Genomic DNA, 17115 nt, shown 5'->3' with positions numbered 1-17115 from the left:
TGGGGTAGTTCTGATGGGTAACTTTGACCAGATTTTAGCTTAAACTCCTGTATATGTAAAATCTGGACCTGTACTTGTGCCTTAGCTACTACTGTGTGTGCTCTGACCCATGAAAGGGTCTGACTTGAAAATACATAAAGAAGGTGAACAACACAGGCTTTTCAAGTTATTTTGGGGCTTACTGATACAGACAAAAGTATTGAGGGAATATTTTCAGAACGTTTAGTTTACCACTTTCTATTCAGCTGTGCTGCTTGAATCAAAACCTTGGTGTTATGAAAATCTTTCTTCCACTGCTTCATAACTAGCTTTGACTTCTGCTACCTGTGCTGGTGGAACAGGGCTTTCCTTGGCATACAAGGTTTTTGCCATGCATCTCCACCAGCAGTACAAGCACATGGAGCTGGACTAATGCCCTTCTGAAAAATTTGTCCTGAAACTGAGCAGAAGCATAAATGTATAAAACGTAAACATGAATCATCTGATGATTTTTGGGGGAAGATTTGGGTATCAAAGGGGAAGCTAAAAGGCAGTCAGAGGGTTTGTTTGACGTACAAAGTAACATAGCAGAATTTTTCAAAAGGCTCTAGAGGAAGATACACAGGAAGAACTGCAATACATGAGCATTTGTGTTTATTTCTTATCTGTCTTCTACATCCCTCTTCTTACTTCATCATGTTACCTCCTCTGACATTACAAACATAGTAAGTTTCTCAGAGGGAAATGAGAAGATTAGTTCGTTAATACATAGTTTCAGTGAGAAACACAGCTGAATAGTCAGATCTGTTGTTTGAACTCTCCAGAAAGTTTCTCCCCACCCAACACACTGGAAAGAAATTTGGCTTTGATCGATATAAAGCAGTGATGTGACACAGTTCACATGACACTTCACAAAAACTCCTAATCACTTAGATCAGAAATTTTCAAAGAAGCAAATGTCCATGCCCTAGTGCTTTGAGACTGCCTTGTAGAAATTAACCGGCATTCTTGAGCCTGTGTAAAATGTTCTGAGGCAAACTACTTTAATCTTTGACCGGGGTTTCACATTCTGCCACGTTTCATTTTTCAAATGGCACCCAGCTGTCCCCTACAGGCATTCTTCATAAGGGAAGTCTGTTAGCCTGTAGCTGGAGAAGGATTTCTCATTCTGTTCTTATCCTTTCATGCAGAAAGAAATACAGAATAACTATTGAGAGACGAACTCGACAGGAGGACTGTAACATGGGGAAACATCGGCAGTTACGTGAAGACTCCATTAGATCTCATTTTTCTGCTGCATAAAGAAGAAGATGAAAAAGAATCCCATTCTTCCTAGGGAGAAGAAAGAATTAGAGAAAAGGACACAACCAAAGACATCAGTGTAGAAAGAAGAGGCTGTTGAAGAACCCACTTTTTTAAAGCAGTAATTTTGTCTTAATTTCTTTCAGAAGCTCAGGAATGATTTACTAATCACATTATGCCACATGGCCTTTCATCTCATGAGAAAAGAAAATAATGCAGTTTGATGTTATAGGATGTACTTGATATGTAAAGACAGTATTTCCTAAGGCATATATTAAGGCTGCCAGATCTTGGTTTAGTTGATGGGGAATGCCTCATTTTGTTCCTTTTTATTTTTTAGCTTCTACCACCTCCTTCCATATTTGCATCTCACCCAGAGGTATCAAATATGGTTTCAGAGTCACAGGTGCTGGTTGCTGTCAAATGGAACAAAAGGGATTTTTTTGGGCTATGATCCTGCATCTCTGAATCACTGACATTGATAACAGGGGATATGAAATTTGGTGTACAGGCCTTAGTTCTGGGAGGGAACTGGCACTTGGTTGTAATTAATTACACTGAGAAAGTCAGGCAGGTGTAAACACACAAACCGTTTTCCTTATTTGTGTGGTGTCACAGTCAAAAGCACTGTTTCTCCCTCTTAGCTGGTGGGACTTAGGAAAAACTCCGGTGAAGGATGAGGAGTTTCACACTCACGAAACAGTGACAGAGAAGACAATCAGGTCTCTAGAGAGGACTGATTAATTCCTCAGTCTTACGTGTGCTTTGTCAGACTCTTTTTAGTCTACTGCCTTGACTTTTCAGAGGGGCAGATGTAGTCCATGTCAAGCCTGCTCCTGTCCCCAGTGAAGTCAATGGCAAAATCCCATTAACTTCAGTGAGCACAGGACTGCATCTGTAACTGTAAATATGAAAGTGTTTGTATAGCTGATGCAATTCAAAAGGGGATTTTTTTTGTGTGTGTAAAAATGACATTCCATGCTACCATTTTATTTTTTAGTATATTTTCAATGTTGTATTTTTCTATTAAAGTATCTATTTTTGCTTTGGTAGGATTAAAGAGTAAGGAAGAGGATGTTTTGAAGACATATTTTTTATGATAGGAGCAATATGCAGGGAAAATCAACAGCTGTAAATACGTTTTAGAACCAGTATTTAGGGGAGGAGAAATGACTTTGTGGATGGTAATAGACTTTTTGCCCCACTTTTTTCTCCAGGTGTGTGCAACATTCAGATACGTAAACAACATAAATGCAGTTATTGAATTGTCTATGTGATAATCACCCTGATGCTGTAAATAATGCATTTTTTTGCATGTTAAAGAGTCCTATAGAAGTCAGTGAGATTTAACTATCCGTGTGTATACAATTAAACACCCAAGGAACTACCTTTAGGAATTCTATGTTAAAACACTATTTGAGGCTGACTTTAATCCTGCTGTCATCAGTATCCCTGGAAATTTTGCCATTTATTTTACCAGGAGCAAAACTGAGTCTGTGTTGAATTAGCAAAAGAGGTTATTTTATACTAGACAAAGGAGAGCTTTCCACTTTCTAGTCAACAAATGGAAATGAACAGTACTTACTGTAAATGTGGTGAAGAGGGCCCATAAAAGTATTGTCAGGGGCGATACAAAACTGTGACTATGGTTCTAAGAGTCCATGAAATATTTTGGTTTTTTCTATTCTGATTTCATAAGCAAAGCTTTCTGGTCTCAGTTCTAGTCAGACGTGAAAGTTAATCTGAAAACTGGCTCTGAAGCCTGATTTCTACAAAACCTCTAAGCCCTGAAAAGCCAGACTACAAATTCTGAGAAACTTCTTTAGGATACCTGGGAGTGAAGAGCAAAAACTTGATGTGTCTGCTTTCTTCCACCTTTTATTTTTCATTGGACATGGTTTTTTTTCTTATATTTCACTTTATTCTTAGCAAATGGAGGGTTCATCACCTGCCCTTGTGATATACTGTCCTATGTCCCAGGCAGCCAGAGGGCAAATCTTTCTGACTGTCAGGGCAGCTCCAGTACAGGAAGTTCATTTCCAGCATCCCATTTCCCAGTCTGGGCCTGTGTCACTTCTACAAAGGTGCTTTGGCCAAAGCAGCACTGATCAGTGAACAGTTTTCTGAAGTATTCTTCTTATTTCATGGGCACCAAAGAAGAATGATATTCTCTTTATATCATGGGCACCAGTAGTAGGCTAGAGCAGTGTTCATACTGATATGGGCTTGGGGGTGAGAAGACACGCTGATTAGTTTTCCCCCCTAAGCAATTGAGTTTGTCTAGCCCCAGGGCATGCTTAAGGTTTGGGATATTTTTTAGATACTTTCCAAAGCAGTTTTGATCTACTTCTGGTTTTGCAAATATGCCGTTCAGTATTTTGGCTTTCTTTTACCCATTTGACTACTCTGCCACATAATAAAAGGCAAGGAAAATTTTTAGATGTCTAGAGAAAAGAGGGTATGATTTGAAGCATAAGCTTTTTTTGAAATCATTTTTGTTGTGCCTTGCTTTGCAGTATGAACTAGTACTCAAACAGTGGCTAGTTTGGAATCAAGACAATTGTGTAGATGTGGATTTTTCTTGTGCCATGCATAGTTGAGTCACACCAGAAGACGGGAGATCTGGCTGGGAGAATAAATTCTCATGACAATTTATTTATTATGTCATTTTTTGATACCTATTAAAAAAAAAAAGAATAGTGAAAGGTCACTTTTTAATTAAAAAAGTATTGATTCTGATCCTTTAAAACCATTATGGAGGGTTTTAAATCATGACCTTGGGAAGTGTTTCTATGAGGTGTCTGTTGGTGGGATGCTGACCTAGGCTTAGCCGGAACTGTCCATCCCAGCTCTTCCCAAGAAAAGTGAACCTTCTTTGCACCTTGGAGCATTTCAGATCAATGGGCTTTACTGTTTGCAAATTGATGCACACAAATGTATGCGTTTTTCCCATGGAAGTGTGGAGATCATTTAAGACATTTCACATAAGTAGATTCCTCCATAGCATAAATAAACTTGCTCTTCTTAGTTGCCTTTCATGGGCCTCTTGCTAATAGTTCCCAAGTCTTCCATGAACCATAGATCAGAAGCTGCCTTGAGTTTAGATTATTCCGCAGAGAGATTCTTTACTGGCTAATGCACTTTTCCTTTCTGGTTCATCTGCATTAGCTCAATGCCACAATGTTTAGGCTCTGAACTCTGTAAGGGAATGTCTAACCAAAATAATAATAATTGATTATCAAAAGAGGTTTCAAAACCTACATTTTTGGCTTCAAAAAATTGTCCATATTACAAGCATGCGTCTGCATTACAGACAAGCACAAGGATACCCTTGACTCAGCTCAGCACTTCAGAACACACTTCAAGTATGCTCAACTTCAGGTTCTAAGTGCTTTGCTCACTTGGGATCAAAGGGTATAATCCTGGCTGTGGCTGAACCAAAGGGAGATTTGCTATGTGCTTGAATTTAAGAAAAGCTGGCTGTGTAGGCCATATTTATTACTAAATCTTACAGTTGTGCCTGTTAAATTGAAATTGAACTAGTGGCTTCCTACTCTGTTTGTCAAAGCTTGACAAATTCTGCTAATTCAATATTTATTAAAATTACTAATCAGTGGTCAGCTTAATATCTGATTCACCTCAGAATCCTCTTCCTGAGGGTTCTATGGACAGTTTTCCTGTCTTTTTGCCCTCATAACGCCAATACCCAGGCTTCTGCAAGTGATGATGAAGATAAAGCAGAACTTTCAAAAGTATCTGTCATTTAGTTTCCTAAACCCACAGCTTCAGAGTCAGATGTCTAGGTGCTTTGTCCTGGGCCACTGGTAGTTCTGAGACCTTTTTTTCAGATGGACAGTTTGTGTGTTTTGAATTGTCTGTGACTACCACCATCACCGGTTAATTTCCAATTCCTGCTCTAGTGTGCTTCACTGAAGACCACACCCATCTGAGCTCTGAAAACACTGTCTTTGCTAATACTTGTGATTGAGTGTGATTGGGAGCACCTTGGAAGATTGTAGCCAGAATTCAGTTTATTAAAAGGTTGTATTAATTAATTTCTGAAAATAAACCATGTTAATCTGTTTTCAATTTGTTCTTAAGAAATGCACCATTTCATTATTGGAAGTATTTTGTTGGGGTTTTTCAGCTGAGAGTTATTAAGGTGTAGCTAATGCTTTGAAAACATTTGTGCTGGACAAAATAAAGTGTTCTCCCTGACAACATATTTTACTGGGAGGTTGATTCTGATTCATTTTTTTGGCTTAGAAATGCAATCACAGAAAAAGCTGACAAAAAACTCCTCTTACTGATTCAGCGGAAGTAATTTCAGGCCCTCAATGAGTGTCTTCAGGCTTGAAGCAGTTCAGAGTGAGTTTCTCAGCTTTGCAGTAGAACAGGCTGCATCAGCCTTAGCTGACCTTGGCTCCAGTGTTGTTTTCACCTCATGAATGCCATAATGCTCCTGGAAAGCCAAGAATAGACATCAAAGACAGGAAGCTAATAGTCCTGGTCATAAATTTCTTTGGCAATTCAGTCCACCTTTTCTGGAGCTCAAGACAGTTCCACATTCTTCACTGCCCTCCTCTGTGCTTCAGAGTGTAGCCTTGTGGGCATTCTGGTTCTTTGTAAAACAGTTAAGGTTATTTTTCCTCATTTTCTCCAAGAGTAGAATGAACAGTCTTTAATTACCCATTTCTTTTCAGTCTTTTGTCTAGGTTCAGAAAGACTTCGAAAAGAAGACAGCCATTTTCCATCATTTAGTCAGAAATGCTCTTTCATCACTGACTGTGTTGGCTTTTGTGTAATTTCAGACGTGGTTCATTGCTGAACACTGCTCACCTGTCAACACACCTCGTGTTGGCCCATGGCCACAGCAGCCACCATCAGAGTTCTAGACCTGGAACTACCTGTTGGGATTTTTTTAATTCTTCTTGTTGCTACAAAATGATGTGAAGTCTAGTGACCACCCTCCCTGCGGCAGGGCACATGGGAGCAGAAATACCAGTTTCTAATGGTACATTACTTTTTCTGTTGGTCAGCAACACACCCTAGTATCTCACCTCACAACAGTGAGCTGTAAAGGGACAAATTTTAAAGTGCATATTTTGTAGGAGTCAGCTTTAGCCCTTTTGAGAAACAAACACAGGCATTGCTCTTGGAATGTATTTTTAAGAACATGCTGGGAAAAGTTTTGCTTTCAGATATGTTGTGTGTGTGTCACTTCTCCTTTCCCCCCTTTCCTTCTCACTGTTAAAAGCACAAAAAGGTTTGTGTGTGTGTGAAACCTTCCAAGTGGAAGAATGGAAGAGTTTGCACTGTGAGTATCCCTGCTTAGAGGCAGAAATTAATTCAGATGGTTTGAGGGCTGAATTGTTTTCCATTCTCAGATACCTTTTAACATTTGAGCTCTGAGACTGATGAAAAATGGTTGTTGAAATTAAAACAAATAGCTGTTTGTGAGAGACCTCAGACCTGTCTGTCTGCAGGCTCAGCAAGCTGTGCAGCAGACATTCTTTCCTCTAAAGAATAACAGCAGAAAGCCTGAGCACTGTGGTTTGCTGCAGTGAAGCTAAAGTCGGTCATAAATGCAGCTCCCCCTTTATCTCACACATAGAGGAAGAAAGGAAAAAAGGTTAATGTTGGACTTTTTATGGAGTTACTGCTGGTTTTGATCAAGAAGATAAGGCTGGCAGAGTTTTGAGGCTTTCTTGGGTTAGTGTGTAATTTTGTCCAGTGTATCACTATATAGACTTTTACTATGCCATTACTTCTCCCAGAATTTACCTGTTAGAAGGTCCTAAATGTCATAAACAAATTTACAGCCAAGGAAGAACTAGCAAAAAGGAGAGTCTTAGAGTTCCCTCAAAATCTCTCAGTAACCACTAAATTAATATTCTGCATCAAAGACAAATTACTCTGAATAACCTGACACATACAGTTTGTATGTTAGGCTTTATTCAGAAATGTTAGGTGGATTCATTAGAGGAAAAATCTTTGAAAGGTTAAAATCCACTCTGTGCGAACTCTTCCTTGGTGTTTCTGTCGCATGAATGTTTCTAGAGGACACTCAAGCAAGCAACAAAAATGTATCAAAATTGGTATTAAGAAAACTCCAACTATTTTAGGGGTTTATTTTGTAATGTCAACTGGTATGCACAGGGAACACACAATTCTGCCCCCCATTCCCCAGCTAGGAACAGAGGTTGTGCATCAGCAGCAGGCACAAGGAGCTCTGCTGCACTGCCTCCTACTTGGTGATGGTCTGGACTTATCTTTCTCTCAGAAAAAGGAGACTTTACTGTGCAGGTCTGAAAGTGCTGAGAAAATTTGGACAGGCAGGATGAAGACAATGAGCAGCATTTGTTGTGTTTCTTGTGCATAGGGTGTAACAATCAAAAAGTAAGAAGGCTCAGGAGAGACACTGTGGACAGGAACGTCCCTTTTTTATGGTGATGGTGTTCCCTATTAATGGAAAAATACTAGACAACAGAGAAACCTAGTGCCAGTTGAGCAGAAAACAAATGGAAAGCTGCACAGTATATTGTACTGATGTAAGTAGAACTATCTGCATATAATGTGATTTTATTTGTTGTTGTTTTAGTGTAGAGGAGAGTACGTAGTCATGACTGTGGATATAACCTTTGTTTATTTGTGTAATGTATTTTATTTCTTCTATGACTTGGTCATTTAAAAAATCTAAATTCACTGGTGTCCTTTGATTTTTTATTCTGTGATTTTCTTTCACACTCTTTAAAAATGCAAGAATATCACATAACCTAAATTGTAACAAAATGTTTCCATTAAAGACAGGAATACGTTATCACCTGTTTCTGTGGTGTCTTTTGTAATCTATTTACTACATTTTGGTGTGTTCCACGTAAGAGGGTACTGTCAGACAGTACAGAGTTATTAACAGGAAATATATTGAAACCTTAACTAGCAAGTGTTAATTTTTATAGCCTGCAGAGGGGCAGAACATTTATTTCACTAAGCAACAAGTTAATTTCTTAGCAGCAATCTTATCAAATTTGGGGAATTTGATTCTGTTTCTTTCCTGTGTTATTAAAAACAGTCTTCATATCATCCTGTTTTGTCTAGCCTTCTGCTTTATGTATGCATTTGTCTGTTGGAGCAATGTTGCCAGATTTAAGATCTGTGCCTGAGAGTATGCCAGGCCATTATAATATGAAATAACTGGAAATGAGTGTGAGGAAGAAATATCTGATCACACTTGCATCAAAACTTCAAGTATTAAGAATTCACTGGAGAGTTGATGGAGAGATAAAAAAATAAAAACATCCTCTGGGTTAACTATGGACCTTTCTACAGCCCAGGAAAGAAAAAACAAAACAAAACAAAAAAACCAGATTAAAAATACAGATTTGAAGAGGCCCATTCAGTTAGGGGAGGGTTGAACTAATATCCTAGCAGCAGTGCCTTTCACTGGTAAATCTCTAAATATGTCACTACATTTAGTTAACTCAATACTGGAAAAAAAATTGCAGTTTGTACAGCTGATTAAAAGTCCAGAGATATTAATCTTCTGAAATTGTAGAAGATATTCCCAATATTTGTTACAATCAAGCTTATTTTAGATCTTCTTCCTTATAAATACACTTATATACATAATTTACAAATAAAAATTTCTATTTCTCCTACTTTTGCTTGATGGTTATGCTTTTATGTCTTCATCCCATTACAGACAGGAATCCTCTGGATGTACCTAGAAATTTTCCAGTATTTCTTTGTAAAGCATCATAGAAAAACTGTACAAATAGCCTTTTGTGTTCTAGGTAACTGCAGTAACCATTAGAGGTGTTTTGGGAACAAAAATTGATATTTTACATGACTCTAGCAGTCTCTTCTAGCAATTTAAGATTCAGCTCAGGATAAGATAAAGATTAGTTTACTAATACTTGCTAATTTTCTACATTTTCCAGAACTGAGAGTAGTGATGGTTAATGCTTTAACCCTGTTATAGTGCAGGGACACAACTTCAGGGAAGATAACAGGAAGACACACTTTCGACATCTTGCCTTCATTGGCAGCAATTGAAAAAATCTCATCAGCTTTTCTAAAATGAAGTTTTCACTCAGGCCTGGGAATATTTTCCCTCAGGCATGAGAGATCAATGGCTGAATTTATGTTCACTATATGACCCTCAGGCCAACTGCTTTCACAGAGACAGGACTGTTTCAACTGTCACTAGATTGATAATTTTTTTAATATCTTATCCTTCAAAATAAGTGCTTGAAATGGGTGTGATGAATCGTGTACAGATACATATACATCAAAGTTTATGAAACTGTTCATCCAAATGTGTCAGGGATCCCTTTGACAGAGAGCATCAACCAGTCTGACAGGTAAAAATGTCATTTGGTGAAATTACTTAAAGCAATTGATCTTCATTGGTAGCAACTTATGGATATCATTTTAGATATCCTGAAACCCAGCTGGACACATTTTTGTGGCTTCCTTAGGAAACTATTTCTTGAGGAACATTCATCACATTTCTGAAAAATTGTGGTGGCATTTGAGCCAGATCTTGGTCTTGAACCTCAGCCAATGTTTTCTTGAGTTGAAAGAGCACTGCCAATAAAAAGTAATTGTACAACTGACAGAACCTCTTTTCTTTCCTCCTAGGAATAACCATAATTTACAGTCTGTAAAGTCTGTTTGAGCCAAAAAGGATCTCCCTGTGTACATATGCTACTCTTGGTAAGTCTTTCTGTGTCCTTTTAGGGTTGGTTTGATGGTCTTTAGTCCTCTGCCTCAGAAAAAAATAATCGTATTCCCCTTTCTGTAAGTAAGGACTCTGCCCTGTTAATTGTTCTGGCAGCATGGCAGTTTATTATCAGCCTCAGTTACTTCTTGACATTGCCATTTAATTTAGACAATAAATCCCTGCCTTCAGGGTTTTGATACCTGTGTATATAGTTCAAAAATAAGCAGATGGCAAAAATTGTAACCTCTGGAGAGGGGACATAGGAAGCTCATGTCTATGTAAGCTCTGTTTTTCTCCCACCTGTATTTCTGTGGTATGAAAACAGACCAGGCCCCCAGCTGCTCATTACAGGAGCACCTCCAAAGGCCAGCAGCAGCAACTGTGCTGCCTGTAAGCCAGCAAGCTTCCCCTTTTGGGGTCTAGCAGGCTAGAGGCACACTTAAACCATATAAAGCACATAGGAGAAGTGGTGCTTGTGCCTCTTCCTCCTGTCTTGCCTGGTGTTAGAGCAGTAGTGGTGTGACTGGAGGAAAATCAGCATCCTGTATTAGGATGAAGAGTAGGACTGCAGTCTTCCTGCCTCCTAAGAGAAAAAACATGCTATTTGTAGAACACTGTGTATTCAATTTACTGTGGCATAAAAAATGAGAATGCCTCAGGTAAAGACATTTAAAAATAATTTTCCCATAATCTGAATGCCTAGACTACCAGACTACAGCAGACATTTCTCACTTTTTATTTCTCTTGCTACAGCAGAACAATTTTTTATTGTTATTTAACCTTCAAAGGGGAAGAGAGAGAAGACAAACTTCACTGTAGCACAGGGGTCTTTTTGACAGTAACGTGGATTTAAATCCCTCTTCAACCCTTACAGAAGAAAGGTATGATCTGGCACTTACTACAGCCCTGTAACTATTATTTGTTAAAATGTCAGTATTAGGAGCAGTCCCTCTGACTGTAACTTAATGTGTCCTGGCCAAGTTAGATGCCTGAATCAAGGACTGGGATAATGTCTCTGACATCTGAAGAGGGAGGAGCCTGCTCCCATAATGAAGAATTTCAGGTAGTGAGAAAGTCCTGGCAGCACTGCCTGTCACTGGCCTTGCACAGATGTATAATATACCCCTGCTAAACAGGATTGCCAGCAACCATTAAGTTGGATTTTTGCTTGGGCATCCTTAGAGTGTGGAGTACCCTGAGACTCCTCTGCAGTATTTGGCTCCATGTGCAGAATGGAGGGTGCAGAGGAAGAATTTACTGCCCCTAACTAAATCCAGCTGTGCAAGCTTTCTTCAGAACAAATGAAGGGATCCCGCTTATTCCCGTTTGATTACTGCAGAGTTTCATGGGATATCAATTGAAATAACAGCTTAAGAAATACCTTTCTTTCTTAAGAAAAAATACTTTAAGAAGTATTTCTTTTTCTCAGACATCAAAGGAAGCAGTGCAATAAAAACAGATTGATAAACCCCTCAGTTAGGTAAGTGAGTACAAAAAGCACAGCAACATCCTCGTGAATTCTGGAAATTAAACTGGAGGACTTAGGCTACTGGGTAATGACAAGAAAAAGGCATTTTGTAGATTGAGGAGATGAGGGCATCAGTCTCTGTTCTCAGGATAGATTTCCCAGAGCAGAGGACTCGCCAGTATCCAACCTTCTACCCGTCTGGGGTAGACAGAAATGGGGCTTTCTACTAGGTCCTGGGCAGTTTCAGGGAAGAAATAACAGAGCCTGTCAGGAAGACACCAAAAGGTTTAAAGAATGTGGAGTAGTCTCTGGCTTTTTGCATGCCTTCTTAAACAGAAATAAACCTCAGAACCACCTGGGATTCACCCAGCACCAGTTATAAATATGAATAACGGAGTAAAGACATCAAACAAAGGAAAATGCAGGCTATATATCAGGAAAAATTGCATAAGAGTGTGGTGTTTTAGCCCTCATGCACTCCTCCCAAAGGCCGTGGAGGTAGAATTTCTGTTGCTCAAAGCATTAAAACCCCAGGCCCTGGGGAGTGTGCTGCAGGAACAATCCCACACTGACTGGAGGGATGAGGTGATTTAATGGGTGGTCATTTCCACCTTCGAATCTCTTTTATGTACATGCCAAGGTGCCTTTAGTGACAAGCTGCAGTTCAACGCCAGAGCTGAAAGCAGCCTGGACATAGCTCGAGAGAGTGATTCAGAAGAAGTAGACAGGAAAGGAGGTATAGAAAGAGGGGTGGGGGTGTTAATTTAACTGAGACAAGCCAAAGTGCATAAAAAGTTTTCCAGTTCAGTTTGGGATGGGAACTGAGGCTGAAATGAAGAGAGTGGTTTAGTGATCCCATTGTTCCTTAAATATTTATAGACACATGTCACATACCAGTGGCAAGTATGCTAAAGTGTCATTAATATTGCTTTCTTTAGTCAAGGCCTGACAAATAAATACAGATATTAAGGGTTTCTGCCTTAGACACAGATACCACTGTCTGTAACCCCTCACCTGGGTCTGACCAGGGGAAATTCTTTCTCTGCCTGAGCTGCAGCTGAAACAAAATTTTCCAGCACCAAACACTTCATTTCCTCTTCCCTACAACTCTGCCTTCTCTGCCAAAGAAATAAAAATGAAAGAGAAATAACCTTTCCTAATCGTGAATGTCTGCATAAGAGATTATATTCTATTTTGCCCCTTTACATTTTCAGTTGTTTCTATATTCACTTCTTTCATTACTTGTTTTCACTTTGTTATTTTTTCCCTTTGTTTCCTCCATCACCCTCTCCAATCCCTCTGCTCCACACCTAACCTATGCCCTTCCTTCTACCCGCCAGTTTTCCTGAGTGCTTTCTATCTCTTTCTTTGATGCCATTTAAATTCTTTTGTTGACTTACACTAAAGAGCCCCTCTGGATTGTATACTCTTGGAGAAAAAATGCCAGCCAAGCTGGAAGCCTGACACAGCAAATCTCAGTCCCAGGGGTCTTTTAATCATGTCCCTCAGGCTGTGCTGAGGGGTGCTGCATCCTGCTCCTTTGTCACTGGCCAGCTCTGAGTGTTGCTCTACACCCTTAACTGCAGCAGGGGCAGATACTGAGGGACTCTGCTTCTATGAGGCTCTGATTTTATTTCTGGCCCACAGCAGAAGTAAAATGAGCTACAAATGACTCCATTCCTCAGGGGACATTGTTTCTGTCGCCTGTCCATTCATGGTTATCAGACAGTGTCACAATTTTTTTCTTTCTCCTATAAAGAAACCAATACAACTTTCCTTAGGATATTTTGATTTTTAACTTATTTTTTACTATATATAAGTGGTTTTGCTCTAATTTCTCAGATTGTAAGAATGACCAAAATCCAATTGCAATATAGCAGCCTTCAGTCCCGTACAGACCACCTGTTGGAAATAAAGTTTGTTGTTTGTCGAACAAATATCATTAGGAGGCTGTGTCCTGCTAGAGCATGATGTACCTAACTTGGCAGACTAATGTTAACAGGATAGTGCCATCACAGAGGGAGGAGGCAAAGCCACACCCCTACAGAGCCCATGGTGCCAGTGCAATTCTTCCTATCAAGGCCTATAAAATTTGAAGCTGACTTTGTTATCTGTAGATGTACAGCCCTGTTTGGGCCGCAAGGAGAACTGCACTGCAGGAGAAGCTCTCCAGACCCTGCGAGTAACTGTGCCTTACACAAGGCTTCACAAGGTTAGGAAAGTCCTATGGAAACATGAACCAGCTCACACCACATGGCCTTGACAATCACCTTGATAATCTTCTGGCTGAATGCCAATGTGGTGTTCCTTGTGGAATAAGTTCTTCAGCTGAAACTCTGCATAAGTTGATCTGCCCTGCGACAGATCAGGCACCTGATGCAGCCCTTGATTTTCTGTTGTTGATTTGGCTAACAATTGAAAATTACTATGATGCAAATGCCACAATTTACTTGCACCAGAATAGGGTGGTTGGGTTAAAATGCTTCCAAATGTAGCAGTCAAGGCTTTGAAAAAGGACTGGTAATTTTAAATCTCTCAGTTCAGAGGATGCCTAATTTGGGATACTTTGATGTAGCTTGACTTCGTCAAAGCCTGAGAAAATCACATTTACTTTAGATGACTCATAGAGGCCCATGTATGAACAATGTATCCAAAATCACCCAATCATTTGGAAAACAGCAGTATTTAATTTTTAAAAAAAAAAAGTCAGTTGTCATATCTTCTTAAACCCCCAAATCTTTAGTTACTACATAAAAAAATATTATGGCCTTTTTTTGTAACATGTTTTTTTTCAGTAGTAGTTTCACAAATGCACATATGGGAGAAAACACTGAAATAGCAAGAAAAATTTTTAGGAAAATTCAAAACATTGGAAAATTAAGAAAAAGCAGCAGCCCTATGGATGTAGCAAACCCTGAGTCATTGCTTGACTAACACCTGCCTTAGAAATGCAATCTGAAGCAGGGCTTTCAGTCAAAACCATTACCTTTCGGGTCTGCAGCTCTAGTTACTTTAAATGCCCACATATTTACATTTCATTTACACTGCTCCAGTGCTCTGTGTTTTGTGTGTTGCTTAGGCTCCCTTGTGGCTGCAAGGGTAACTGGTTGACTTCATGATTTTCAAGGAGGTTAGTATCCTAGGTGGGAGGCAGGAATCTGGGCAGTGTTGCAAAAATGTTGTTTCCTATTGTAGTTCCAGTTTAAAAATCAAGGTGGTACTACGCTGTTAGTTAAAAACTAATGTTTTTAACTGCAATTTATTAAATGTAGGGAAATTCAATTGATGCATTCTCATGCACAACACATTGTCTTCTGTCTGACCGTGCCACATAAATATTGGAAACACAACAAGCATACATTAAGTAGATAGTGAAAACAGAGCTAGGTTGTGTGTAGCTATGTATTTTTTTCAAAAATTAAGCCTATATGCTTCATGTGCCATAAAAATCATTCCTTCTCCATATATACATAGATTTCTCTCCAGTAGTTGGGGAGAAAACTAATAGTTGGTAAACAGCAGTATTTAATGGAAATAAGGGCTCTTTTCTCTTCCTGGAACATCCTTGTTTGCACAACTGTCTTCAGAGTTTGAAGTGTTCAGAAAAGAAAAATACAGCTTTTCAGAATAAAAGACAAGCTTTAGAAATTTTTCAAGGCATGATCTAACAAAATACATAAATTCTGGTACAATTATTTCCATTGTCCCACCCTTAAGATATGTGTGCAAGATTTCTCACAAATACTTGTATGTAATTCTATCAAAGCAAAATACATTCAAGGATGAAAAACTTTTCAATGTGTGTTTCAATTTATGAAACTTCTTGTTTTATTTTCTATTTGTTGCCATTCTTACTCAGGATTTGGTGATCACATCTAAAATTTTTACATGTGAGCTTTCCTGAAAAGTGTGCATGTTGGAAAGGCTGTTACTTCTTGAACTAAAAAAAAAAAAAAGAAAATCTGTCAGCCTCCCCCAAAAAACCCAGTATTTTCTGCAAGAGAAAGAGTCCTTTTTACTTTTTTCTTTGGACAGTTCTGTTTTCAAGCATGGAACACATAGGAGGTAAGGTAAGGTAAATAAGTAATGTTACCTTTAACACTGTTTGGTGAAAAAGAATCAAAGGTTCAAGCAGGAGTTTTGTAGCAAAGGTTTTCTGTAGTTTAAGAGCATTAGGCTTTCATTATGCTTTCCCATGTGCCTACCTGGTTTACTGAAGGAATGGAATTATGCACTCCAGTAGTTTGTCCATCAGTGGGAAGTTTTGAAACAGTGGTTTAGATTCAACTATGTTTAACAGAGGGGTGGAGGAGTCTTAAAGATACTTGGGGTTCAGAGATTTCATGCAAATGCTAAGTACAGGGAGATGATAATGAGTGAGAGGCAGAGAGAAGCAGCTAAAATACTCTGTTAATGGAAGGAATCAAAGCTGGGTTCAGCATTTATTATCTCTGTTGGCCTGGTGCTAACCAGGCCAAATCCAAGCACTGAGGATGGTCAAGCAGCCATCCCAGGCTCATTTCACAATAACAGTTTTGAATGGTAGTGTAAGTTGGAGTCATTAGTTTTTATTTGGCATTGAAATAAACAGAGGAAAAAGACAAGGAAGGGGAAGGATAAACATTTTTGCAAAACACATCTAAAATGCTAAGGAACATTAAATCATTTCTACAGGAGCTTGCAAATCAAAGGAAACAAGGGAGAAACCCTCCTAAGTTTGTTAGATTGGGGACAACTACTATTATTTTTGTTATTCTACTATTATTTGGAATTTTCCTTCTTCCTAACTTTATCACTTTTACCTCATGTTTAAGCCTATGCAAAGTGTGATTTAACACAGGAGATATGTGGAAAGTTGTCAGCTCCCAGACGTTGCCTACATTGCATAGATCTGTGTACTTTGGCAGGTTTATAGCTCAGGATCTAGCTCCCTGGAGACTTGCTGCAACTTGTAAACCCATAAGGAATTTTTCAGGCCAGTTCTAAACCTAATTAATTCACTTATGAGAACAGTTTCATTATAAGATTTTTAACAGGGATTTTCAAATAATTGTTTTTCTTTGTCATTCTTGCAGTTTGAAACATGGAAAAATATATCAGATTAGATTTATGAACCAGTTCTGGATATCAAGGTGGAATTCCTTAAACTTGGGGTTGTTATCTTGGATGCAGAAAAACAGACACAACAAAAAATATTGCAGCATTTGTTCTTGGCTTTTTACTTGGATTTATTTCTAGTGCACTTCTTGCCCTCTAGGTCAAATGCCTGTATCAGCTGTGCAGCTGGACAAAGGACTTCTAGCTTAAAGGGCAAAAAAGTGAACCAAGTAATCATCAGAAGAAACACTTTATTTTAAGTTTAGCAGTAGACTTCAAATAACCTGAAATATTTTGGTGCTTTTATTTGTTCTCTGCTGGGAAAACAACCTGGTTTCATTTAATTTTGGTCTGAATCTGTTTTCACAGATATTTTCAGATCACTTCATTAATCACTAACAAAGAAAAAGGATGAAATGGGCTGTATATTACAAGATCATTTAATCCTACTCTTTCATTAAACATTAAAATAATACAAATTTTTCAGAGGAAAAAGAATCAGCTTCTTTTTTGCCTACAGATTGTGTATGGAGCCTCAGTAGTA

General features: G+C 38.7%; 1 protein-coding gene across 2 annotated transcripts in view; it reads left to right on the top strand.

The window, feature by feature from the left end:
• NPR3 (natriuretic peptide receptor 3) overlaps positions 1 to 8101 on the top strand; it is a 45647-nt gene extending 37546 nt beyond the window's left edge. For both annotated transcript variants that reach the window (XM_066181042.1, XM_066181041.1), the window contains exon 8: positions 1170 to 8101. In XM_066181042.1, coding sequence (XP_066037139.1) covers positions 1170 to 1281 — 112 coding nt within the window. In that variant the 3' untranslated portion in view covers positions 1282 to 8101. The remainder of the gene's footprint in view (positions 1 to 1169) is intronic.
• Positions 8102 to 17115: the final 9014 nt, after the last annotated feature.

The sequence above is a fragment of the Chamaea fasciata genome, unplaced genomic scaffold (genome assembly GCF_029207755.1).
Source record: "Chamaea fasciata isolate MVZ Bird 193981 ecotype frontalis unplaced genomic scaffold, bChaFas1.0.hap1 SCAF_4, whole genome shotgun sequence".
Lineage (NCBI taxonomy): Eukaryota > Metazoa > Chordata > Aves > Passeriformes > Sylviidae > Chamaea > Chamaea fasciata.
The sequence above is the reverse complement of the archived record's forward strand: the minus strand, read 5'-3'. Positions and strand labels throughout refer to the sequence as shown.